Source organism: Drosophila ficusphila, unplaced genomic scaffold, assembly GCF_018152265.1.
Source record: "Drosophila ficusphila isolate 14025-0441.05 unplaced genomic scaffold, ASM1815226v1 contig_286, whole genome shotgun sequence".
In the NCBI taxonomy this organism is placed as follows: domain Eukaryota; kingdom Metazoa; phylum Arthropoda; class Insecta; order Diptera; family Drosophilidae; genus Drosophila; species Drosophila ficusphila.
In genome coordinates, this window is record NW_025064189.1 from 8,910,636 (window position 1) to 8,937,270 (window position 26,635).

General features: G+C 45.7%; 2 protein-coding genes across 4 annotated transcripts; one reads left to right on the top strand and one right to left on the bottom strand.

Moving 5' to 3' along the window:
- Positions 1-10,355: 10,355 nt before the first annotated feature.
- On the bottom strand, positions 10,356-10,644 carry LOC108099259. Its single transcript, XM_017202637.1, is given in 2 exon segments — positions 10,356-10,422; positions 10,424-10,644. Coding segments are annotated over 2 exon segments (288 nt in total).
- An 8,315-nt stretch (positions 10,645-18,959) lies between these two features.
- Positions 18,960-26,037, top strand: LOC108099768 (zinc finger and SCAN domain-containing protein 21). 3 transcript variants are annotated; one of them, XM_017203400.2, is made up of 3 exons: positions 18,960-19,224; positions 21,036-22,163; positions 24,513-26,037. In XM_017203400.2, the coding sequence occupies exons 2-3, from the start codon at positions 21,668-21,670 to the stop codon at positions 25,931-25,933; spliced, it is 1,917 nt and encodes a 638-aa protein (XP_017058889.1). In that variant the 5' UTR covers positions 18,960-19,224; positions 21,036-21,667; the 3' UTR covers positions 25,934-26,037. The 3 variants fall into 3 exon arrangements, with proteins under 3 accessions (XP_017058889.1, XP_017058897.1, XP_017058904.1); XM_017203408.2 differs by lacking the exon at positions 18,960-19,224 and adding an exon at positions 19,244-19,893; XM_017203415.2 differs by lacking the exons at positions 18,960-19,224; positions 21,036-22,163 and adding an exon at positions 22,184-24,442.
- Positions 26,038-26,635: the final 598 nt, after the last annotated feature.

Here is a 26,635-nt window from a genome sequence, read left to right on the forward strand (position 1 = left end):
TCTTGAATGCTTATGAGAGTCGGACGGACCGAGAGCCTGCTTATAAGGGTGTCCACCCCCTGGAGAACGAATGGAACCCGAAACCGAATCGTATCCAAACCGAAGGGAGGAGAGAAGCCGAGAGAGCGGAACGGGCGAGAGCGGCACAGCCCCTAAATTCCAACCCCCAGTAAGGATGCATAGCTGTTGCTATTGCTGTTGCTTGTCCTGTGGGCTGCTATGCACGTTGGAATATTATAAAATATATTTTTAATGAGAAAACATAAGGACAGAACTGCTATTTAAGCTTAATTTTGGATTGGAATAGTTTATTGGATTGAGATTCCCCAATAAAACCCTTTGAACGATGAGTTTTCTCAAATTTTTTATAAAAATCGTTCAGTTTGTAGCCTCCCTAGCAAACAGGCAACAATCAGGAAGTGTTCCACTGCCGAAACATTCCCGCTGTTGCTTGCTCTCAATTTCAAAATTGTTGCGCCTCTCTCTCTCCATTTCTCCCACTCTGTCTCTTTCTTAAGTGGGGGCCCCAGCCTTACCTGAGAATTGGCTCATGGCTCTTTGGCCCTTTCGGAACTTTTTCGGCTCGGAGCCCGCGGCTCTTGGCCGCTTCAGGCTCCCATTCACGGGGTGGATTTTTCGCCCAGAATGTGGCAGTTGTGCCGAGTTAATTGCTGTTGCATTGCATTTGTTGCTCGGCTCTGATTTTGAACAAATTGCCAGAGACGCGCTGGCATGGGGGTGTACTTCTATACATATATATAAATCTGGACGGGTGAGGGGATGCAACAGTCGCTGGTCCTTGGCTGTAACTCAGTTAGTACAAGATAAACAGCACAAACTAACTTCTGTCACCCCCACCCTGCGGACTCCGGCTCTCCACTGGCCATGAATAAGTGGTTTACTTTCCAGATCGCAGAGGTCGGATATGAGTGCGGCAACTCGAATCGTTGGATGATTAATTGCAGCTCCTGCCGAGTTCGTTTTGATTGACAGCTGGATGTGTCATATGCCACGCACCCAGGATGAAGTGAGCTCGATTTTATGCGCATAAATGGGGTTTTTTGATGCCACAAAAGGGTGCTGTGCAGTTAAAGACTACCCAAATTCCTTTATTGGTAGTTTCCGTTCTGTACGGATTTAGTCAATTAGGTATTTATTTCCTAAATTTGGTTTTCAATTGGGATAATTAAAAAGAGGAATACGTTTATTTAAAATGACTGGTTATAACTAATAGATTCTCATAAGTAAACTTTCGATAAAAAAATCTCTGGTGCTGTTTAAAATTAATTACTCGCTCTAATATCTTTACAAACATCTTGAGAAGTTAGTCAGATACATATACAATCTGTTCGCATTCTCAGCAACACCAACACAGACAAAAGTAATTAATTAAAGTGGAGCTTCGGTTAGCTGTACGGGGAGCTTGTGCTTTGCATAATCAGACACTTAAATTACAAAGTTCTTAACCTTTTAATTAGCCAGCGACAACAGACAATTTGTCTGCCTCAGACAAGCTTAGCGTCGCTTCTGCAGCAGTTGCAGTCCTTTAAAATTATACTTTTCATTGGAAATTCCATTCGGCTTACTATGGTATCCCCGGGGTCCTTTGTTCAACCCACTTCCTGCTCCCCAGCCCATCGAAAACTTGGAACAGATGTAACCTTTTAATGTTGTACGGTTTCCTTGTTTAAACTATTTCGAATTTTTTGAGGAAAACCAAGAAGTGCCCACCGATCTATCTGACCATCCATCTCGCGGAGTGACAGGCCATAAGGACCTTCTCTTCATTCCTCGAAAATGAACAGCGATATGTAAATATGAATTCCAAAGTAACGTAAAGACCATCTGTGGAATTCGGCTGCACTAATTATAAAAAAATTGGACTCTCCCTACGCCCGGCACCTTAGTAGAAGCCTTAAATATGCCCCGTGCAACCCCACCCAGCTTGCACTGAGAGAAATTTATTGTACGTAGATTTCAGAGGTTGTTTCAATTGCTATACTTCAGAGTTATGTTATGTTGTGTTTAGATAGGTCGATGATATAATATAGATAACCAAAATCAGGACCATTTGCTACATATTAATAATGTGAGATATTAAAGGAAATTTGTATCATTTAAATGAAATATGTATTTATAGTGACTTCACTTGTAACATTTTAATAAGGTTTACTCTTATGTTTATGTTTTATCAAGACTTTTCAATACTTTTTCCCTGTGCATGTCCTTTCTTGAGGTGGTGAGGAAACCACTCGCCTGGCACGCGGCTCCTTGCAAATGGTAATCTGCTTTTCCAGCCAGCAGACTTGAAGGCGATTCCGAACGAGATGCGCTTTATGCGGCCCACGACGAAATTGTTGCGCTTCGTTAGTCGCGGCCTCCGCCTCCTTCAGGAATTCAGGAGCCACTATATAGGACCTCGATCCCTAGATCGCCGCTGGCCACGCGTACACCCCTCCCTGAATATTTCAAATGTCGGTCCGGAAGGGAACTGCAGATGGTGAGGCACTGAGGCGATTCAAGCTCTGTGGCATATGGTTTGGGCTTGGACTTGGGACTTGGGTTTTGGCTAGCGAATCGGAACTTGGGCCACGCGTCACGACAGGAAAATGTAGAATAGTTTGGTTGCAGAGGAAAAGCGGCCACCGAAATTATGCAGCCGGCAAAAGGCAAAAGGACGGCAACGGCGACGGCGACGGGCGGAATGGGGCGCGCTCACCTGGAACAAGGACAATATGGTTAATGCAGCGACAGCCTTTCCTGTTTCGTGTTTTACGAGCTGTGCGGTGTGTGTGCTAAGTTTGCTGCTATTAGTTTTTGTTTATTCCTTGTTTTTATACCCTGCGAGGGAGTATTTCAAATGGGCTTAAGGGCTTGCCAAGGGCGGAGTTCTTGACACTGTTTCGAAAGTAAATAGGGTCTATGAGGACAACTACTTCGCTATCTGTACTATCTTGATTGTTTGTTTTAATTACACCTGAATTACAGTTCTGTATTAACCAGGCCTAAGAATTAATTAGATGCATTTCAACCTATTTTAAAGATTTAAGTTACGGAGTAATTTTAAATAATAATCAGCAATCGTGGCCAAGAAAAAGTAATTGATTCATGTTATTGTAAATAATATAGCGCAAGGGTCCGAATATTTTGAGGGCTGCAGTTAGCAACCTAAATATTTGTATTCTTCTGTTTCCTGGCTTTCATGTGATTTCTCCGCACACATACAAAAGGGTATTTCGTGGGTCAACCCATTATATTTTCCGAAGTTTGTTAGTTTATTTCGTTTCGAGTGGGGGGTGTATGTCCGAGAGTACGAAAGGTGCACCGCAGCCCAGTTGCGGGGATTCAGTTGAGCGCGTTTGCGAGCGTGCAAAAAGCAGCAGGAGCCGCAAGGACCAACAGCCAACAGCCAGGAGCAGAAGCAGGAGCAGGAGCAGCAGGAAATGCTCTACAAGTGCTGCAGCTGGCCCAGCTGTTTTGGGTGCTTTTCCCCCCTCGTTTCCTTTCCTTTCCGTTTGCGCTGGGTGGGCACTGCTTTCGCCCAACTCCAAGCCCAATCTAAAATGCACACCCCACTCGCTGCAGTCGCCATTCGGCTTGTCAGCTTGCCAAGGGCTATTTGGCGTTGCCTAGCGAGTTGCTCCGAAACTTCGGCTATAACCGACCGCCCCCACCCCCAGCAGCTATCCCCTCTATATGGCCATATATATAGTATACGTTCGAGTATATCCCTATCCCGCTCTCGCCTGAAGTGTGACGCTCGCGTGGCACGGAAGTGACGGCGGCAGCTGTAGCTGTAGCTGTAGCCGAACTATAACCAGAAACTGTTGATCCTTACCTCCTTCCTCTCCCCCTCCTACTATCGTCCTTTTGCTCGCTGAAAACTGGGCACCCAGAGCAAGCCGAGCGCTAAAGGGAAAAGCAAGCCAAGCCAAACCAAGCCGAGCCGAGCTGAGCTCAGCCAGCGGCAGCAGTACGGAGGTAAAAATTCACAAAGGTACTGAGAGCCCAAGGGAGCCAGGTGTCTGGCATGCTCATTCCGCTTTCCATTCAATGATGTATTAAAGTGGAAACAGCACGAGAGTACCAGACAGAGTCTGGGTCTGATTCTGAATTGTATATTGTGCATGCCCTATAGGAAAGGACATGGGCATTCGCAGGGAAGTTTTTAGAAGCAGAGGTCCCTGGAACTTATGAAGAGCTTTATAAATTTGTAAACTACATCTATGCTTAGAAACGCACATCAATTAAATGCAATTTCAGCAACAAAGATGTTTTAAAAAATATTAATTCTTTTTATAAGATTCAGAATTCTTATGTTATCTTTTGTTTACGTGCTAAACATCTCCTACTGAATGGAACCCTTCGCCTTATTTTATTTTCCCGTTATCCTGATACCTCTATACCCCATTGATTCCCGAACATATGCAAGGCAAAACCGATGGAGAAAACCCAAAGTATTTCCAATAAGCGACGCAACAAGGAACTGAAACAATCGAGCTGTGTGTAAAGAGCGGTGAGGCCGAGCAACATGTAATTTGTAAAGCTTCCTTTGATTAGGCATCCGTGTTCCTTTGTCGCCTGTCGAATGACTCGTGTAGTTTATGGCACCATAAACCAATCAGTTTGGCCCGACAAAGAGTATTCACGCTTCGATGGTTCCGCAATTGACTTCTCTTTCATCTTTATTGTATTCGCGATGTCTGTGTCCGGGAGTCTGGGTGCCAGGGTCTGGCTTTCGTTTTGCGTTTGGGTTTGGGTTTTCGGCATTCGGCATTCGGTGTACGAGTGTACGAGTATATCCTTTTGCGTCCGGGCGCTGTCGACTTTTTCCCAAATGCTATTTATTCCTGTTCCTGCTGTAATTTCATTGTTACTCCTTTTTGAATGGCTGTGTGCAACAACCACCACCCCATCGTCGTCGTCATCATCATCATCATCATCATCAGAGCAACACGGCACCACCGCTGCCAACACCACTACCACCACCAGCACCCTGTACCACCCTGCACCACCCAGCACCACCCCGTTTTTGGCATTTGGCGTCTGCATAGAAACCCAGCAAAACAGGTAGAAAAATGAACAATAACAACATCGCAACGAGGGGAAGTGAAATAAAGGCGAGTTTACGTCATCGCCCGAAATTGCACTTTGCCCAGTTTTGATGGGCCAACTTATTAGCATATCCGGCAACAGGATATGAAGGATATGGCAGGATACTTGCGGGGCTTCCCCAAAACTGGACGCGCGTGTGTCCAGTTCATTTCAGAATCCAGTTACCATTCCGGTAATTCGAAACTTTGTATTTTTAATTACATTTGTTTCGGACTTTCGTCCGAATCGGGTGTTGCGATAGGGAATGCGATTCGGAGTGGGGGGAAATCTCACTGGGATCGTTATAGGGATAGGGATTCCCTCTCTCTTTCCAGCAAAATTGGCAGCTGTTGCAGTAGGAAAACAAAGCGAATGAAACCCACAAATCGTTAGACGAGTCCCGGAGTTCAAAGACCTCTCCTCCTTCCTCACGACCGAGGAAATCAAATGGAAGGGGAAGGGGCAGGGCACGAACCCTGGCCAGAAAGTTGAGGTGCGGTCCAGGTAGCGAAAGGCTGGCAAAACAAAAAAAAAGGACAAGGACTCGCCCAGCGATCTGCAGACGGGACATCAGTCGATGATCTACATAAACACACACTGAGCAAAATCGATATTCACGGAGAAGAAATTAAGTCAATTGATTTTAATATGATAAATAAAGAAAGTGTAGTAAAATAAATAAGTTTTTAGCTTGGAAAGTCTTTTATTCCTATCACATAAATTATGTTCATGCTATTATGAACTTCAATAATCGCAAACACACATTGGTATTCATAGATTCATAAAAAGAAACCTTTAATGAATATATTTTTAAAGTTAAAAGCTAGTTTTCTTACAGTGCAGAAATAGCATTCAGCATGATAATGACGATTGTTGATGCCAGAACCAAAAACCCTGTAAAAAACAGCCCAAGGGCAAACCGAACCCCATACAGAGAGCAAAGACCGCTTTTCAGTCGCCTTTCAACAATTTTCCGACAGCTGTCCACATTGGCATTATTTCATTTTCCATTTTCCATTTTCCTCTGCATAGATGCAACAGCAGCTGATTCCTGACCCCGTCGAGGTTCCAGGCTCTGAGTTCCAGGCTCTAGGTTCTGGTTTCTGCTGCGCCCAGATCTTGAATTTCACTTTGGGTCTTCGGGATAAGGACTCGTTTAGGGAAGGGGATCGGGATAGGGATTGGCATTGGGATTGGGACTGGGATCGGGCTTGGGTTAGCGCCCTCTGGCATTTGTTTTGTTTGCCATCCATAAACTAATGGCTTTCAGAATGCAGCCGCTTTGGAAATACTTTGAATATCCGAGGCTTCGTTTTCCTTTTGCAGCAGTTGATTCAATTAGAACCCCTGAGAAGTCAAAACTGGCGAGGGTTAGGCATCAATCAAGGAACCGAGTTGATTCTTCAATTTGTGGGAATTACCGAGCCAACACTCACTCGCACAAAAGGAAGCTGCTTTCGGCAAATCTGTGCTGTGTAAATTGGTAATTCCGAGTGCCAGAGAAACCATGCGAAGATACACATTACTTAGAGGAGATAGGAATTAAAGCTTTGAGTTCTGTACACTGAACATAAGTAGTTTTAGCTATCCCACCAAAACAACAACAAATAATAAGCGTTTCATATATTGTGTTATTATCAATTTACTTGAGAAACTAATTCAATCCCTTTAAGAAATCAGTTCTAACTTAAATTTCAGGGTCTGTTGTCCCGTAGTCTTTCCACATTCCTTTAAGATGCTTTAAGCTTGGAGGATGTCACGAACATCCTGTTATATTTTTGCAGAGTGCAGCTAAAACAAAGCAAGCAGGATGGCATAGAACAAGTTAAGTTGTTTGTCTGAGGAATCCTGTCTTTGGACGCACACACCTACACACTCGTACACACACGTATATTAACGTGTGTGTTTTTGTGTGCATATTGAGTCACTAATCTTAATTACTTGTGCAGCATGCAACAAGAGCACTTAGCGCTGATATCCTGGCAGACTCGTGTTGCCCGAGACATATGTACATACGTGATTATAGTTTCCGATGGCCTTTAGTGATGCCTTTCAAGATACCTTATGCCCCTGTTCTCCATTCCACGTACTCCCCCTCCTGTATTTTTTTTTTTTTCATCTTTTCCCTCGTTTCTCTTATTGAAATAAATTCTCAATGAACGCGCCCATTCGATGGGCCTTTCATTTTCATGCGTGCCATTTGCAGCAGCTGGCGTTTTGGTCCTTGCAGCTTGTTGCTGATGGGATGCTGATGTTGTTGCCGCTGCTGTTGCTGTTGTTGCTGTTGTTGCTATTTGTGAAACGCTTGCAAATCTGTGGCAGATGCTGCGCCGCACATATATCCGCAGCATATACATTCCCGTATAGTATATCATATTTGGTTTGCGCATTAGCCCGGCCAGCAAGGCTAAGCGACACATGGAGCTCATCCACGTAGATGGATACACTCCGTGCCAAACCAGTGCAGTTGGGGGCAAGCGAATAGAACTTTACATTAAATTCAAGGTGTTACCTTCCTTTGTTTAGATCCATTTAAATATAAATATTAATTAGGATATATCTTTACTAAACTTAAACACTGTTTAATAAATAGTAGATGTTTTGTAAGAAAATGCTTGCTTATTTGTATTTATTACAGCAAAAGACCATCAATCTGCTTAAATATTTTATACTGTTCAGTAGATAGAGTCATTATTTCGACCCTGGCTGTACGTACATACATGTATGTGCGAGCGTGCTTGTTTGCCATGTAGATGCTTAGGGGGCGGAGAGTGGATGCGATGGCGGCCCATCCTTTTTGTTATCCTCCATGTCCTTGTGCTTCAACTCGACAAATATTCAACACGTATTCATTTCCTGCGGACGCTCAGTTGCCAACTGGCAACATTCTGCATTGCACGAGGGGGTGGACGGTGGGGAAGTGGCGCAGATGGAAAGGGCGGGGGTGGAGGTGGAAAGGGGGGGGGGTGGTGATGACGAAGGAGACGCTGCACAAGTGCAGCCAGGACATGGATACTTGCACTTGATGCCGCAGCTCTATGGCTCTGGCTTTAGCTTCGGCTGTAGCTGCTGATGAAGTAGCGACAATGCGGCAATGCGTCGCAAACTCACTTTGAGTGCTACTTGGCAGCAAGACAACGACGCCCAGACTGCCAGGAGAAAGGACCGAGTAGCTGGGAGACAGAAGAAAGGAGGAAGGATGCAGGCGATGGAGATGCTGATGCAGATGGAGGTGCAAAAGGATGCGAGGCTTGGTCCTTGGGGGCGTGAAGATGCCAGCGACGACAGCGTGACACGCAACAGGAGGGCGGCGAACGAAGGACAGCGGTATTTTCTATTTTCCTGGCCGGGATAAAGGAAGCTCTCCTTGAATTGGCGACAGATGCGCTAAGGAATCTTTCCGCCTCGGATAGAAAGCACAGATGGTGGCACTGAGAGAAGAGTGAAAGAAACCGTGCGCTGAAGGAAGGATGAATAATACAAAATGCAGATCCAAATAAGCGTTTCTGAAGGAGACTGGATAAATTACTTAAACGGTTGTCGATGTATCAATTTACTAATTAGAAATTCAATTTATTCTCAATTAAAAGGGGAGTATTTAAAGATAGTTCACACACTTACTGAGAATGGGTTTACCTATTGTTTCATTGGTATTGGTATCCTTTCTTTTCTTTGAAGTTTTTACTGGTATCTTCCAAGTTCCCTCCCTTAGCCCCTTCAGCCCTTTGAGGCGGATGTTGCCCGTGAAGTCTTGATAAATTTCCCTCACGAACCGACCTCATCTTCAGGCAAAGCGAATGTGTTGATCCTTTGACGATTGCACAACACTTCCAGCACATGCATTCAGTTCCCAGTTCGCAGTTCCCACTCCCCATTTCCCATACCCCATTTCCCATATCCCATTCTCCATGAAGCCCACCTCTTAACCCCAACCATTTTCCGGCATTATTTCACCCCCCTGGAGGTATCTCGTCAAGTGACCCTCTCGATGGCTGTGGCTGCTACTCGGGTTCCCCAGTTCAGTTCTCCCAGGATATCTGCAGGACTTCTCCAGGAGGAAGCCGTGAACGCTTAACGCCCGCTCTTTTCCCTCGGAGAGAGTCACACGTAGCCACGAAATCATTTTTCACCACTTAGTCACGTCGCTTTGACAGCACATCCCTGGGAGGATGAGGATGAAGACGAGGATGAGGACGGGTTCTGGCTTTCAGGCTTGGGTTTGGGTTCGGTTTTGGAATCCGGCGAGATGGGGATGCGTTGGGGTTTGTCTGGTTTGCGGGCCAGGGATATATGGTCTCGGCCGCAGCCTCAGCATCCGCTCTTATCTGCGGTTTAGTTGCTTATAATTGGCAGACATGTGAGTGGAGTGTAGGAGTAGAGCTTTCCCAGAGTCCTTCGGCCGCCTCGCCCCTCAAAAACCGGATGCGAGTGCCTGCCGACTGTTAATAGTTACACTCGCAGGATATCTATATGTCGGTAATTAGCCAACCGTAAGTCGGTCCTACTTTCCCACGCCGGCGAGCGTTGCGTGATGTTGTTATTAGCAGTACTCCTACGTAACTTGCTCGGCAATTACATTTGTATTTCTGTCGATCGTTAGTTGGGCGGTGGAACTTTCCCGCCACTTTTTTTCTTTTTTGGGTGGGTAGCTAACAGATGGCATCAATCAAGTGGAAACCACTAAGTATAATGCAGCAATGTTGCCCAAAAGCTGCCATTGCAGTTGGGAAATCTTGTTGCTCGGTAAGCAGCCGTCCTGCCGCCCCGAATCCTGCACTGTAAAAAATGTATGAGTATGTGTTGTTAATACAATAATTAAATTGATGTCTGTCCTTTCCTCGAGGTTGATATTTCAGGTTGCATTGCCTGATTCCGTAAGTATAGCTATACCAATATTAATCCGTTTAAAAAGTGGCTTAAAATTTTAACCATTTTAAAAGTTTAATGAATTCCAGAAAAGTACCCCCTACCTTATTTTCCCAGTGTACATTGAGTCTCCCAACAAGTGCTTGTAGTACGTGTTGTCCTGCTATTTGGTTACCTTGTATGGTTGCACTTCCTTCGCTCTGCTTGTGGCACGAATCAAAGTATTGAATTTCTATATCCGTTTTTTTCCTTTCGCTTCAGGTTTGTGTATTGTTCGGGTGAAAGGGGCGTGTTGCTCCGGTGTTGCTGCTGTTGTCGCTGTTGCTGTTGTCGCTGTTGCTGTCGCCGTCGCTGATGTTGCTGCTGCTTACATAAAGGACAACAGCTCAGCAGGACTAAATGAGTGCACAGGAAGTTTTTACATTGCTCACCTTGAGCGGGGGTTTGGGTCGAGGGCTCGTTCGTTCGCTTGTGGGAATGGAACCGAAATGGTAACTGGTAACTGGCAACTGTAACTGGGTGCGGGGCAATTAGGTCCTGTGTATATGGCCCAGTATCTGAGGCAAAACGGAAACTGTCGCAGGTGATCGGCGTGTTGATAAGCCCAACAACATCAGCAGCGGCGGCAACAATCACCATCACCATCAGCGAGTTGAACCCAAAATGTGTTTCGCATTTTGGCATTTTCGCAATTGCCAAGGCAAAAGTTTCGAATGCGTTTTGTGGCGCCCGCAAAAATCCATTTTTCGCATTTGTATACCCTGACAGAGGTTAATTGCTCGAGTTCGTCATTTTAAAGGTCTACGGGTTTTTGTTTCCCCGGTTTCATTGAAAACTTTTTCGTATGCTTGAGGTCGGTTTTTTTTTATTGCGGCTCCTTCATTTGTCATACACTCTTTGTTTTTCGGATGCTTAACAAAGGGCATCCTTAAAATGGCGTTGAAACAAAAAGTTGACGACGAGTTTCTAATAGAAACTTCCTTTTGAGTAAAACTTTTGCTTTAATTTACTTACTCCATAAACTTTATCTTAATTAAATCTTGAAAAATATTACAAGGAAGTCACTTGAACATTTACATAGTGGATGTGATAACGATCGTTCTACGTGTTTAACAAGAGGCGATATAAAAGTGCTTATGAAAATTTGTGAAACTTTTATGAAGATTCCTAAAATGTATTGAAAATAAAACTTCGGCAGAAAAATCTTTGTATTATAAATATTTACTACAATTAGGTAAATTTTCCCAGCTGGTTTTTAAAACTTATATTTATTATGAAACGCCAGTGTACATTTTATAAAACATTTAAGACAACTATCGTAAAGGTGAGAAACTTGTTTTGTTAGTCTTCTCACCGTTTTAGCTGTCATAACAACAATAGGCAAACAAGGGTATTCAAACCTTTAGCTATCGAAAGTTTTTCACTCTTTTAAAGGTTTTTTTCGGCTTCTGGTTTTCTGTATAGCTGCAGCTACTCGGAAACAAAGTGCTATAAAAGTCACGCCCGAGGCGAAATGAGTTTTCAGTTCCTGCAAGAGCAGGCGGGGAAAGGGGAGGGGGAGGCGGGCGGGAAAGCCGCTTTTCCAGCGTGTTTTTTCCGTGTTCAGCATCAGGTAACCTAACCTTTTGTGCCGCCCATTAGAAACATGCACGCAGTCGGCTTACTTAAGCATACAAATTGTGTACGGAGCCAAATGCAAATGCGCCAGACTCCCGGCAATGTGGAAATGGGAAATGTAGGATTGTTGAATTGTAGAACTGTGGAAGTGCGGAAACGTGCGGGGATTTGAGCTCGGAGCCAGCTCTGATGGCTGGAAAAACTTTGCCATGCGTGCCGCCATTTGACTCGCAAGATTGACACGCTGCCAACAGGGGGGAGGGATTTTCTGGGGGGCGAAAAACTGTGCAGATGTGTCCAATTTAGTGGAACACTGGACCAACGCCCCCGGCCAGATGCTCGGCAGCTCCTTATGATTATAATGTATACAGTGTACAACCCCCAAAAGGAAAAGCAAGGAAGCAAAAGAAAAGCGAAGGAAAACCCAAGCCCAAAGCCTTCGGGCGACTCGACAAGTGGCGGAAATTAATGCAGTAATTGTGGTAAGTGCTTGTCCCCGCTGCTGATTCATAATCGCATGTATTCAATTAAGGAGATTAATTATTTTGGGTAGCCTTCGGAGGATTTAAATCTGTCAGGCTTAAGAAAAGAGTTTCCCCATCTCGCTTTCCCTGCGGTTGAGCGGGGGGCGGTGGGCTGACTCCCATTCCCAGTAGTCAGCGGTCAGCGAAAGGTCACGTGGCCACCATAAATATGCCGGCTATCGATTGTACCTGACCACGCCACAGAACTATCCATCTTCCATAAGATGTCAGCGGCAGGAGCTTATGCAAAGTTCCCCTTCCGCTTTTTGGGGGAAGAAAAATCTGAGATCTGGAGAACCCTACGGGTTTCGGTTTCGACCATGACAATAATCAGCTGAAGCGGTTCTGTGGGGTGTGTGGGGTGTCAAAAGTAACTCCCCCTTTTCGGGGTGGTTTCGCATTGGTTTGGGCTGGCCAAATAAATTAGGCAACAAAAAATTGACATTCCAAGGAGGCCAGGACATCGTCACTGATTAGAACAATATGCGTGAGTATGTAAAAGGCAATCTATAGACCCATACACACACATATACCCTCGCATATATCCTCAGTGGCGTATTTATATAACGCATTTGTAGAGCTGGCCGAAAAAAGATGTGTTCAAAATAAATATGCGTGCGTGTTGCTTCCCCACTCCAAGGTACAGTAGTCGAAATGAGTATAGATTTGTTTGTTTGTATGTCGTTAGCATTGTTTTTTCCCTCTGTGCGTGCGTGCGTGTGCCTCCATCTGCATCTGTATGTGTCCTTGGCTCGTGGTGTGTGTGTGTGTATTTTTGCCTTTCGTTGACACTTTCACAATTTATGGCAAATGCTGTCTTTCCCCTGCCACAGGAAAAGGCGCCAGCGAGCGACAGAGGCAGCCCAACCAACCCCCTGAAAGTTACTTTCGCCACCCACCAAAAACAAAAAAGAATTCCAAAAAAAGTAAGGAGATATAATGACATTGGGCTACGAATTCGGGCTACCCAAAATAAGTAGGTTTTTTGAAATAAAAACAGTGGTTATTCTACTTTAATAAAGTCTACAAATATTTTTTTTATTCTATGTGGCTTCTTGTGCATTTAAAAAAAATGTTTAGTACTTCAATAATATATTTAATTTAAATTCAACAGAGGTTTTTCTTACACCCCTAAAATTGGTAAGAATACTCTTGATAAAAAGTTAAAATACTTTCTGATAGCTTATCAATACATTTGGTCATTCCCTTATCTTCATTACAGGGTATCTCCCGATGGGCGTTTGGGGGCGTGGCCATTTGGGGCTGGGCAGAGAAAGCATTCTGTTTACCAGTTTCCGCAGTCCCCAGTTGTACACAGGACTCATTTGAAATAAATATTTTTGTGTTTTTACTTGAAGCGACAATAACGCAAAACATGAAACATACACTAACAAAGGAGACAAATGTTCCACAGTGTGTGTCTGTGTGTGTATGCGTGTGTGTGTGTGGGAGTCCTGGGAAGAGTAAGAGGGTCTGGATGGGTGTGTGTGTAGGGCTGTGGCTGTGGCTGTAGGCAAAACCACGCGCGGCGCAGCGGCGTCAAAGTCGAATTACTCATACGCCACGTTGGCCAAAGTCGCTGGCACTTTTGGCTTTGGCCCATTGTTGTTGCTGCCACCAGCGTCTGACACACAATCCGTGCCTCTAGTATTCCGCGTTGACGTTAAAAGCTACAGAGCAATTAATCATTAGCTTTTACAGGATTTATTGCAAATACTTTTATCGGATATATTAAATGAACTCCACTCCACGCGAGGCTCTGTCGTAGCCGCCTAAGGCCGCCCGTGGAATTATGGCAGCATTAATCCAGTGGGGACTATCTGCCGACAACATCTTATACTACTGTTCAGTTCAGCTTAGTTTTTTTTTTCTTCTTTTTTCGGGGGCCTTATCGGCTTTAAGATTTGCGTCATCGCGGAGTGTCAGTCATGTGGGTCACGGGGCAAAAAGTAAGCAAATTTGGCCGGGGAAAACAAGGAAAACTTTCAGACATATGCACACACGCGATGGCTTAGCAACAGTTTACATCGCATTGTACTACGTTGTTTACTTTCGGTGACAAAATGAGTTACAGGTTTCATTCATTGCCCTAATGCAGCTTGATAAATTTGAGCGCATTAATTACGCTCACTTGGACGCTTCGTCCTGGCGATTCGCAGAGTGCCTCTGTTGTTCTGTTTCATGTGCCATTAACTGGCTCAAGCCGCTGCGATTGATCTTGGCCGTAAGTTGGGTTTATTGCCTCCTCTTCGCCAAAGAAGCTGTTCATTTTCAGGCACTCCAAAAAAATATGTTGTACTATATGTAAATTTAAAAGGCAGACAATTGCGTAGAAATCTTTTTTATATATAGTAAGTAGGTTAGAAAAGTGAGTTATAAACAGTACTTAAATATAATTAGTACGAAGATTAAGCGTTAAGGAAATGTAAATTACCGTAATAATTATTTTGGTTTGCCAATTGCTTATTATGGCCAAAAATAGTTGAATTAACAGCACAACTCTTTGCAATGCCTTGTGAATTTCAAAGAACTCTAGATAAATTTGATTGACGTTAGTTTTATGGCAAATCACTAAATTTAAGTGCGATTTGAGGCGTTATTTCTTAGAGTGGTAAGACGGGGTTGCCGCCTGCTTCTTTCGCATTCTGCACATGCAAATTTATAACAATTTTACGTTCTCACATGCTGAAAGTCGTAAATCGTATTCGGCAAGGTGCGAACTGCTGAACTGCTCCACCATTCCGCGCCAAAACCAAGTGACTGTGCATAAAAAATCGTTTATGGCTTTGCAGCGCTCAAATAGAACAAAGCATAAATCCTAATTTACTTATGTGTAGCTGCAGCAGTTGCCACTTGCCGCGAGTGTCGGCGTGTGTCGGTGTGTGTGTGTGTCACCCAACGGTAAACATATATCAACAACATCTTAAACTCATGACGCCAAATAAATACAAATGTTGTAAAATGCAGGGGATGCCCCGGGATAAAATAGAACCCAGGCCAGACTCGTAAATCGCTCGGAAAAGAGGAAAACCCACTCCCATTCCCATCGCCCGGAAAAAGGGGAGGAAAAGCGGCAAGCAGCGTGTGAGCTTAGTGGCATCGCGATTGAATGGGACTCTGAATAAATTTCACCTTAGCAAGTGGCTGTAAATTGTTTATATTTTACTCCCGAGCTTGCTGTATTAAAAGGGAATTTGATGGAATATGGATTAGGAGTGTACGAGTATGTGAGTTCGTTTTGACTGGGTTTTTGATTTTCAGGAGGAGGGGAAGGGATTTGATAGAGATTCCAATGGAGATATGAAAAATAACTTCACAAGTGGGTTTTACGATGTGTCGGGTTGCAGATTGGCTTCCGAAATATTTTTTCATTACACGGCACATTTAATTGAGAAACAATCTTGATGGTATAAAACCGAATTCAGGGCTATAAAATTATGGCAGAGCTTGTGCATGTTTAAAATGGAGTTGTGGAATATGTATTACAGGAATTTGCTGATTGCAGTTGGCAAATTAAATAATTCTTTACAGGACCTTTAGTTAGGTTCACAAAATGCAGCTGCGCCAACAACAAATGCATCTCACAAATATTTCAAAGTGTTCTCCGGCAATAAGTCTGACCAAAAGGCAGCTCACCTCTTGATCAAACTAATCAAGTTGAGTAGCCGCCATTGAAGTGGTTTTGTTTACCTGAAGTTCTCGCCCAGAAATAGATATAATTGATGGCGAGTTATAACAGGCCACATTAGAAATGCCGGCCAGAGCCGGAGATTCTCGCTTCCTCTTCCTCGTCTCCATCCGTGTATCCATCCGCATTCGCATCCGTGTCCGTGTCCGTGTGCCTGAGTCCGTCTGAGTCCTTGTTTGCGTCTGTGTTTGTCGTCCATCTGGCCAAAGGAGCTTGACTTGTGCAATCCGAAATCTAACAGGAGAAAAAATAGTAAAGCGTCAGCGGCATGTTAAGCAAACTTTATGACCGGAGCATTCCGCAAAGGCGGGCGGGATGAGCTCGGCGGATGAAGCCGGCAATCCGGAGGAGGAGGAGGGAAAATTGCGGGCCGCAAATAAAACCAGGACCAGAACAAGCAGCCAGAGCCCGAGTGAGGCATCAAAAAGTAAGAGCAAATGCAAAAGCAACAACTATAAAAACCTGCAGCGATAGTAAAATGCAAATTGGTTGGAGTGGTGGACTCGTGGACTGGATGGCTGGTGGATTGGTGGACTGGGGGGTGGCGAACAGGACACCCAGGACCTCAGGTCCTCAGGACTCCCTTGGTCCGTCAACGAAACGGAGGAGGCAGAACAGCATGGAGGGCGCAAAAAAATAGTAAGCTCTGGCATTCGCACTCGTAAAATAAAAGTAAAGTGCAACAGCAATTTGTTTGCACAATTGCTGAATGCGGCCATTGCTGTTGCTGCTGTTGTTGTTGCTGCTGCTGCCCGTAGATGTTGCTGCTGTTTTTGTGTAGCTGTTGGCACTCGTCGCATTGTTTGCTTTGTAGCCGGGTTGTTGTACATTTTTATGACAGCTCAAATTGGCCCCCATCGCCGCCCGCGAGCAACACTGTCAGCATATGGCAATAAATGGGCAACAGGAGTCCTAGGTCCTCAATCCTCGGTCCTCGGTCTCCACAAATGCCCAGACTATAGTCTCCTATATATACATATAAAGTATGAGTACACCTACCCGCGACTTTGTTCTTGCCCACTTCGCGTTTGATTTGCGATGACAGAACCCGGCTGATTTGATGCCTTTTCCGAGCCCGGGCCCTTTTGATGACTACTCCCCCGCCCTCCGCCTTTTCCCGATTTCATTTTCTATTTTGGCACTTTGAAATTAAAATATAAAACCCGCGCCGCTTTGACAACTTTTTAAGCTCCATTAGCGTTGACGGGAAGAAAGCCTATGAAGCGGCAACAAAGGCGGCCGTGGAAAAAGGGTCAATGTAACCGCGAAGGCAGCCGACGACGCGGCAGGACATCAGAGCACCAGGACATCGTGGCCAACTCGATGGCAGCGCAACAGCAACCCCTTTGGCCGGGGCAACCTTGCGGTCTTTCCATTCCCAGTCCAGATCCCAGTGGCACTGGCAGGACCCAAACCAAAACCCGATTGCAAAACCCGTTTGCACACTGCTGAAAATGGGATGAAGTTATACATTTAACCGGTTCTATATGTTTACAAAAAAGTGGTTGAGTTCATCAGTAACTCAAATACAACTTTCGGTAACTCAATAAATATTACCCTTGAACAGGGTCTACTATTTTGTGTGATTGTTAAATAGCTGGACTAGAAATATTGGGTACTAACTATAGTTTAAAAAACTTTTCCTAAACCTTATTTGTAATATGTTCTTATCCGAAAATAGTATTCAATAAGTATTGTTTGAGTTATAGTAATGCCATGTTCCGACCTTAAAAAACACTTTATGGTGTGTTTACGAATTGAACTTGAAATTTCTCGCTGTGCATCCTGTTCCGGTCTGCTCTGGGTCGGTCTGTTGGCCTGCTTGGTTGGCTGGTGTTGCACTTCCGTGGCTCGAACAACAGCGGGACCCGAAAAAAACATTTAACTGTTTCGCTGTTTGGCATTCATTGCGAATTTAAAGGGCGGCTTAGTGACAGGAATAATAAGGAAGCCCGCAGCGGAAGCGCTGATGTCAACGCAGCAGCAATGCCACAAAAAAAAAAAAAAAGAAAACCGAAAAAGAAGGCAACCACAAGGGACTCTATTGGATTCGGAAGGAGGGGGAAGGGTGGGGCTTCGGCGGCGGAGGGCGGGGGGTCGGGCAATAATGGGCCACGGCCCATGGAGTCCTTGCGGCCGTTGTGTGTCCTCTGGCCCCCGTTTTCGATTCGGTCTCGCATCTCGGCCTGTGCAAACAAACCAAACCAAATGAAACCAAACCAAACGAAACGTAACGAAATAAACCCAAAACCTCAGAACGTTAAAAAGGACAACGGGCAATGGGCAACTGGCAACTGGCAATGGGAAATGGGCAGCAGCAAGGAGCAAGTTTCAGTTGTTAACTATGCTAAATATTTGGTCTAGCTAACCGAAAGAAAAAGGCCAACCGAAGAATGAAAACAATACCAAATTAAACGCTTACAGCTGGAGCAGCTCATAATTTATTTCTAAGCTTGGAACCCCTTCGAATTTCGGACTTCGGACTTCCAGGTTTTGGTTTGGGTCTCTTTTTTTTTGGCAGCCAAGTGGCAGACATCAAAACACACCCCCGGCTTTTCGGATCGTTTTTTTTTTTTTTTTTTTGTTGTTTTGTGTGGAAGGCACTTCTTCCCGGTTTTGCGGCCCCCTGTGGCTCAACCTCCCCCTCCGCCGTCCAAAAGCGGTGCTGTTGCATAATTTTCGGCAATCCACAAGTGTGTGTGGCACGAGTTCCTGCCAGGATGTGTCCTCTGTCGTAGTATTGGTGACTCGCTGGCTGAGTTTTGGGAGAAGTGTGACAACCGGAGAGAGTCTGCGCAGTCTCCGTGGCGAGTCTCTCTTGGGGTTGTTGCATGTTTTTGGGTGTTTTTGTTGGGTGGCCAGGAGGTGGTGTTGCTGGCTACTTGTTGTGTCTTTGTGTGGGGCCAAAGTGTTTATGGCTGGCCAATAAATCAGTAAAATATTACTAGAACTGTAGGTTCCCTAGCTAAAACTCTAAGCCATAATCCCCACCAAATCCCGAACCCTTTAACGCATGGACCACCGAAAACACCCCTCGCCACCGAAAAACACCACCCTCTTTCGGTGGTGTGCGTTGGTGTTGACCCGAAATCACGCACACTCGCTGTAAATCACACACATACACACCGCCGAACACACACACACGGCACAGCCAACTGAGCGGCAGAGCCAGCGAAAAGCTGCGAATGCCAAGCGCACAGTAGAAGGGAGTGGTACGTCAAAAACTGACGCACAGCGGCAGGCCAAACAAGTCCATAGTTTAAAATAGCCAGCACAACTCCGCACCGCAATAATATGAACTGTAAAATACATAAAACAACAGTCCACGCAGTTACGTGACCAAGTGCAAAAAACAGCAAATCTATAACTATAAAAAAAGGGCGAAAAGAGCCAACTGTGTGTGTGTGTGAAAAAACAAGCCACAAATCAGAGCGAGTACGAGAGTTTCCTTCTACATTTCCCCCACGAAACGATCATATAACCGCCTTAAATCTGTGCCTGTTTGGGTTTCCGTGGTCAACGGGAAAATTAATAATTCGGAACCTAGTTTATGCATGATTTGATTTGGTGTTGCATGTGACAAAGTAGTGTATTCGATATATATGCCTTGCATGTGTGTGTATAAGTCGCTGCAGCTGCAAAGTATGCAATAAAAATCTCGCATTGTTTATGTGCAGCAGGAGCCAGAGAAACCGAGAGAGAAAGCGACCTGGAGAAAGAGAGAGAGTGAGAAAGAGTGAGAGGGTGAAAGGGGGTGGTACAGTGAGGTAGGCTAAGGCAACCAACAGTTGACTATTTGTTGCATGTACTCGTTGCAACAACTTCCACCAACTAGTTCTCCAAACCGGCGAGTGCGCCGAACTCTCAGTTTCTCTCCCTCGGAGGAAAAAGTCTCTCTGAGAGCTTCTCCGTCGAATTCAATTCACAAAACATTCGACAAGTGCAGAGTGAACAAGTTGTTGTTGCTGAAACAACGAGCGGAAAAAAAGGAAAATTTATAGGATTTTCCAAAACCGCAGAGCGCTGAGCCATTACCTAATAAATATTCAACATGTGATACAAACAAAAAGAAAGTTCAGACGACGCTTCGAGGGCTACGAATAGGTAATCCCCACCAAAGTCGCAGAATATCGGTTAGTGCATTTCCTAAACAATGGCAGCGAGTGTATGCGCCATTTTTAAACGTGGGATAGGGATAGATAGTTTCGGTGTGCGTGCGTGTGCGCCACCTTCCAATGGAAGCTTTTCCGCCCAGAGCCCGCCCCCTCCAACCTCCCCAACCCCCGGAATCACCGAATTTGCCGCTCCCTCTCTCGCTTCCACGCTGTGCGGAAAATGAACTGCCAGTCCGTGCATAAACCGTGCAATTTAGTGCAAAAAGTATAACAATTTATCAATTAAGTGTAATCAAGTGTTGCAAATTTGCCCCACCCACCCAGAGAAACCACCCCCCACCCACTCCAACTCCTCGCCGGGATGTCCTGCTCCTTTCTGTTGCGTTGACGCTGATTGCACGTCGGTTTCTGCATTTATAATGTAAATATTATGACTGCCAGCCAACTGCAGGAACTTGTTTACAATTTTCGCACTTTAATCGCCGTTTAAATTATGCAATTTCGTGGCTTCTTTTTTTCGCTTTTTTGAACGCAGGGCGTTTGGAAAGTGGCTGAGTGTGCAGTTAATGGTTGCCATAGAGTATTTACCTGCGATTTATGGGGTAACTCAGCGGCAGGGCGGTCTAATGGGCCATCAGAAATTGTTTAGGGAGGTTCAGTAAGGGTTCCTTGGCTTAGTAAATTCAGAAACCTGTTCAGGTTTAAAAAATATGAACTGGCTACTTTGATATTGATTTCTTTCGAATATAATAATTTATTCAACAAGTAAATGTTTAATAATATCTTTTCTGTGTCGAACTGTATTATAATATGTTTGTTATACTCTTAAGATTAATTATTTTTAAAAAGAATTTAAATTTGATATAAGATCATAAATGTTGTACATGATTTTAAACTTATGTGATTGTTAACTTACTTTTATATATGTATAGTGAAAAGTAAATCTAGAAAAAACTCCCACAAGCTGACTCTTTTTTTTTAATAAGCTGCATGTTACAAAAAACCACCTCTGACTTTGTCCCTTGAGAAGACAACGTCTATTATTTGCATGTAAATGTGACAGACCCTTTGTACACAGTCTTACCTGTAAGCAACTGCAATTTAATATACCTGTGCTTCCATTACTTGCAGAACAGAAACGGCAACGGCGACGGCAACGGCAACGGTAGTGGAAACGGCAGCAACATTGCAACCCAACAACGAACGCCAAATACCTTCAATTGCGGAGATAGCCGGGTCATAAGTTAAATAAGCTGCCAGGCGGATGTGGTAGGACCTGGAGGAGGGACCCGAAGGATCCGAAGGATGCCAGCCAGCCGGCGAGCCAAAGGGCACAAAATTGCAGCATCCGCAACTCCGGGGGCAAGGAATCAAAGCTGAAGGAGCAACCGCAGCAATACTCTCAAGGCAACTCATGTCAATGTCAAAGTTGAAGTAGACGAGAAGACGAGGGCCGGAAAAAGGGAAAGACGAACGGGGGCGGGGCAAGGAACGGCTATAAAGCTACAAAGGCAAAAGCATTTTAAACTGCAGATGACAAAGAAGGTTGTGCTACATCTACATAGTAAATACAAAACAAATCTAAGCGTAAGAAAACCCAGAACCACACCCACACCCCAGAAACCCCAACCGAAACCGAAACCAAAACCCAGACCAAAATAAACACAGAGCGAACGAGTGGAGGGAAATCCCTGGAATTTCGAACTGGCAAAGGCAGGAAAAGGCATACGGATTCGGATACGGTGACACGCTTCGCAGGCAAAATGTCCGTGGACTTCATACTGCCCAATCGCAACAAGATCCAGACGATTTCCTACGCGAGTGCCAGCAAGAAGTATGTGGCCGGAGGGTCGGGATCGTCGGCCGGAATGGGATCAGGATCGGGATCGGGCACGGGATCCGACTTGCAGAGCTGGCGACGCCCAAAGCCCAGAACCTCGGGAAAACTGAAGCTGGAGGATAAGACCCCGGCAACTGCCAGTTCGGTGCTAAGAAATGCCAATGGAAACGGTCTGGGAAATGGCGGAAAATCTCCCCTCAAATCGCTGACCAAGCGCAGCTCTCGATCGGTTCTCAAGCGGGAGATCATCGATCTGGACGAGGAGGAGGGCGAGGAGCAGGAGGACCAGCTGTGCGAACACCTCGAGTGGTCCGCCGCCCAGTCCTTGGTGCAAATGAACTCCTCCAAACACGAAAAACTGCGGCGAGCGGGAACTTCATCATTAACTGCGACTGTGGCAGCGCCAATTTCCGCCTCAGGTGAGTCTTGTTTTTAAGGTTTACGTTCTAAAACTCTGAATCGGGGAAAGAATTTCCAACAAGTTATAGTTTATATGAGGAACCTAATCTATACCATCCTTACAATCTAGAACTCTGAATTGGGGAAAGTTTTTAATTATATTTTTAATTCGGAATAGTTATTTTCGGGAACCTAATCAATACCATCTCCACAAACCCCAAATTTTAAGTCAATTAAATTATTTTTGATATGCGTGACAAGTCTCCTTGTAGGAACTTTAATTAAATTTCTTTGTTATATTTTAAGTTTTTAAGCTTTTTATGATTTAAGCAAACACACCTTTGCATTTTTTGTAATCTTCGAGCTCATAAATTTTGAAACCCACATTGTAAATTTTGTATGTGTGCATTTTTAATTTCGGCAAGCTGTTTTCCGTTCTGTGTAGCAATTATTCCATTTGCGAGACCCCTCGACCCACTCGAACCCGAACCCCCTGAAAGTTGCGTCACAACAATGTGAACAGGTGGCTGCGACAATTTGTGTGCTCGTGTATTTATTTTTAGTAGCCTGGTTCTGGCGATCCCACTCCATCAGCGAAAGCCAGCGGCACTTCCAACCATTTTATGGCCACCCACTTGGCCAGCGTCCTTCAACCGCGCTGGTGACCCCCCACTGGTGACTGCTGACTGCTGAGTGGTGACCCCACACAGCCCCCTTTCTCCGCTTCCCCCGCTCTTTCCTCCGCTCGGAACACTCTACTGTGAGCGCTCGTGTTTGACATTGTCGCCGTTAGCTAATCTTTTTAGCGTATGTTGGCATTTTCCATGTTTGCGCTTGCCTTCTTGTCGATGTCGTTGCTTGTTGCTCTTGAGTGAAGGAAAAGGCATGGGAAAGTGGAGGAAAAGCTGAGGCAGAGCGGCGCAAAGCTGAGGAAGAAGCGAATGCAAACAAGCGGCATTGACTGCCACTGGCAGTGGGTGGTTGGGTCGTTGGGTAGTTGGGTTGCAGGGTGGCTCGGGTGGCCCGGGAGGTCGTCATATCGATTGGGGAACTCGGAACGTAACAGGTCAGCCGCAGTGGAGAAGGGATATATTGCGTCAGCTCCGACTTCACTCCCATAAAATTCCAAAATGTGCATTTATGGTTACTGCTGCTGCCTTTATGATTCCTTTTCTTGGTCCTTCTGTGGAATATCAGTGGCGGATCCAGAGACGATTCTTGGGGGGGGAAATTGAACTTATTCTTCGATTTGGGGTTCAAACTTATTGTTGCGAGAGAAATACAGTACAAATTATAAAACAAAAATTATCCATCCCAATTTTTTAGTATACAAAGTGGTTATATTTGAAAAGTCAACCATAGCAAACAAGTAAAATTTTCAGGTTCTCTGGTTCCAAGGGGGGAAATTTCCCTAATTTCCCCCCCCGTGGATCCGCCACTGGGAATATGACTGGCATTTGGCACACGCACTCCGAGTACATATGTCAGGATATCAGGACGAGCTTAAAGGGGGCAAAAACAAGTCTCAGTTTTAATAAAGACAGTTCAGAGAAGACATGGGTTTAAGGTTACACACACTGAGGTCCACAGGTGGAAGCTTAAAAAAGAGGCAACGAAGGTAGAAATAAGGAACAGGCAGTAATTAAATCCAAGTGTGTTTGCTTTATAAACTGCAATTAAAGCATTGTTTTAATCATTTAAGCTTCGTTTTTAGTTTATTCGTTTCCTATAGTTTCTACTAACAAACCCTATTTTAAGTTGTTTAATGCGAATAATTTTAAGAAGCAAATTATAATTGTATAGTAGTTGTATTGTTTTTACTTATCAAGCTTATTTACTTGTTTAATTATACTTCGCTTTGCCGTTAACCGTTTTCGTTTACCGTTATTATTTGTTCTGAGTAAAAATGGGTTAAAGTGGTTCTCAATCAAACAATAAATCCAGCAAGTCAGAATGACAATTGATTCGCTTTTATGTTGTTTTATTTATTTATGCCCAGTGCAAAAGGTTATTTTGGTGATTTTGGGGCTCTTTTACCTTTTTCCTACCCTGTCCGGCCAAATGTATTGAATTTAGCTTACATTCATCGAACCCTCTTGATCCAATTTGCATCTGAGCTGGTTCCAGTGCTCCGAAGTGTCAAAAGTTCACAAGTGATTAGCCAACCCTGGTCGAAAGCGTGACAATCAACAAGTCTTTTTTGACGTCTATTGAGTTTGATTAAGCTTATAGGCGCTTTATTCCCTATTTTCGTCAGCTGTTGAAGCGGGAATGGAGTTTCAGGACGAACCCTTGGATTGTTAGTCCCTTTAAGTTAGTTAGTTGGTTCCTCGGGCACTTTAACTGAGTATTGGTCTCCCCACAAACAGTATCGCTGCGCCGTCCAGTGGGCAGAGCTCCGGCGGAGGATGGCAAGGTGATCTTCTACGCCCCGCCTGCCAGCGCCAGCGGATCGCCGCGCCAGCCGGAGCCAATGGCCCTGAAGAGGGAGCGGGACAGGGAGCGCCAAAGCGCGTGCGAGAGCGAGCGGGAAAGAGAGAGGGAGAAGGAGAGCGAGCGGCAGCGCGCGAGGGAGCAACAGGTGGCGGCGGCCTCGATTTACCGCGGCAGGAGCGTCGAGGAGACGGAGGCGGCCCACGACCTGCTCTCGCTGTCGCAGAGCCTGCCGCCGCTGATCCCGCCCTGCGTGGTGACCATCATGAAGCAGGAGCAGGAGCAGCTCCGCTCGCCGGAGATCCAGGAGATATCGAACAGCGCTTCCAGCCGATCGCCGCAGTCGACCATCCGGTTCATCGGGAGCAGCTCCTACGACCTGATGGGCGGCTCCTCCGAGGGGGCCAGCGCCTGCTCGCCGCTGACGCCGCCGAACTCGGACCACAGCTCCGACGTGGACGTCGACATGTCTTCCTCCTCCGAGTCGGGCCTGCAGCAGTGGGGCAAGGCCCACGTGGGGCAGGGCCAGCCGCGCTCCTCGGCGCTCAAGATGTGCCTCAACATGCTGGACGGGCGGACCAAGGCGAGCAAGGCGGCGGCCGTGCAAGGCAAGCCGGAAAGGGCCGAGCCGGTGCAGCCGCGGCCCAAGAGCGCCCAGAGCAACGCCTCCTCGTCGGGCGGACACAGCAACAGCAACAGCGCCTCGGAGCCGCCGGAGAGCAGCGGTCCGAGCACGGGACACGGCTCCTCCGGACACGGCAACGGGGAGAACTACGCCAAGCGGAAGCGGGGCTGCTACAAGTGCTGCGAGTGCGGCAAGCAGTACGCCACCTCCTCGAACCTCTCGCGCCACAAGCAGACCCATCGCTCGCTGGACTCGCAGTCGGCCAAGAAGTGCAACACCTGCGGCAAGGCGTACGTCTCCATGCCCGCGCTGGCGATGCACCTGCTCACGCACAAGCTATCGCACAGCTGCGACATCTGCGGCAAGCTCTTCTCGCGGCCCTGGCTGCTGCAGGGCCACCTGCGCTCCCACACCGGCGAGAAGCCCTACGCCTGCGTCCACTGCGGCAAGGCGTTCGCGGACCGCTCCAACCTGCGCGCCCACATGCAGACCCACTCGGGCGACAAGAACTTCAAGTGCCACCGCTGCAACAAGACGTTCGCCCTGAAGTCGTACCTCAACAAGCACCTGGAGTCCGCCTGCCTGCGCGACACCGGCGCCATCGACCAGGGCGGCAAGGGGGGGCTGCTGGGGGAGGAGGAGGACGAGGACGAGGAGTGCAGCAAGCAGGACGAGCTGGAGGCCGACGAGCTGGACAGCGACGAGAACAGCCAGGACATTGTGGTGGCCTAGGTGGAACGGCGAAGGAGGAGGAGCAACTGGCAAGCGGACCGAACGACGACCGACAACTCTCCTGCCCGAAACTAAGATACTTTATACCAGAACCCTATAAGCAATACTCGAGCACCCTTATCAAATTATTACTAAAAACCAAACAAAACAAAATGAGGATTATATACATAGTAAGCAAACAAAATCTAGTCTAGAAATCGGCTTACTAGCGAAGTAGTTCATTAAAAAAAAGGTTAAAAGAAACGCCATATGGATCTCAACTCAATAGAATCTTCTTCAAGCAGTTATATACACACACTTATATCTACTCACTTATAATCTCTGAACTATCCCGGAAAATCTCTCCAAGTTGCAACTTTTACTGAACGAAGATTGGGAAGCAAAGAACAAAGCAAAAACAAAGGTTTGAGAAGGAAATCCAAAACGTAACTTATAGTAAAAATCTGACACAACGAATATTATGGAACATAAGTAGAAATTCTATATATACACAGATCAAATAAGCATTATATACAGAAGGAGGTGGTAGGAGCGGAAGGCGAAGGGAAGGGCAAATTATATGTATACATATGACCTAATGAATAATACCTAGCGAGCAGAACCAATTTGCATGTTTTTTTGGTAAATATCTACTTTTAGGCATCGTTTTAGGGCTCTAGAGTTTATATACACCCCGTACACCCCCGGTACACACCCAGTACA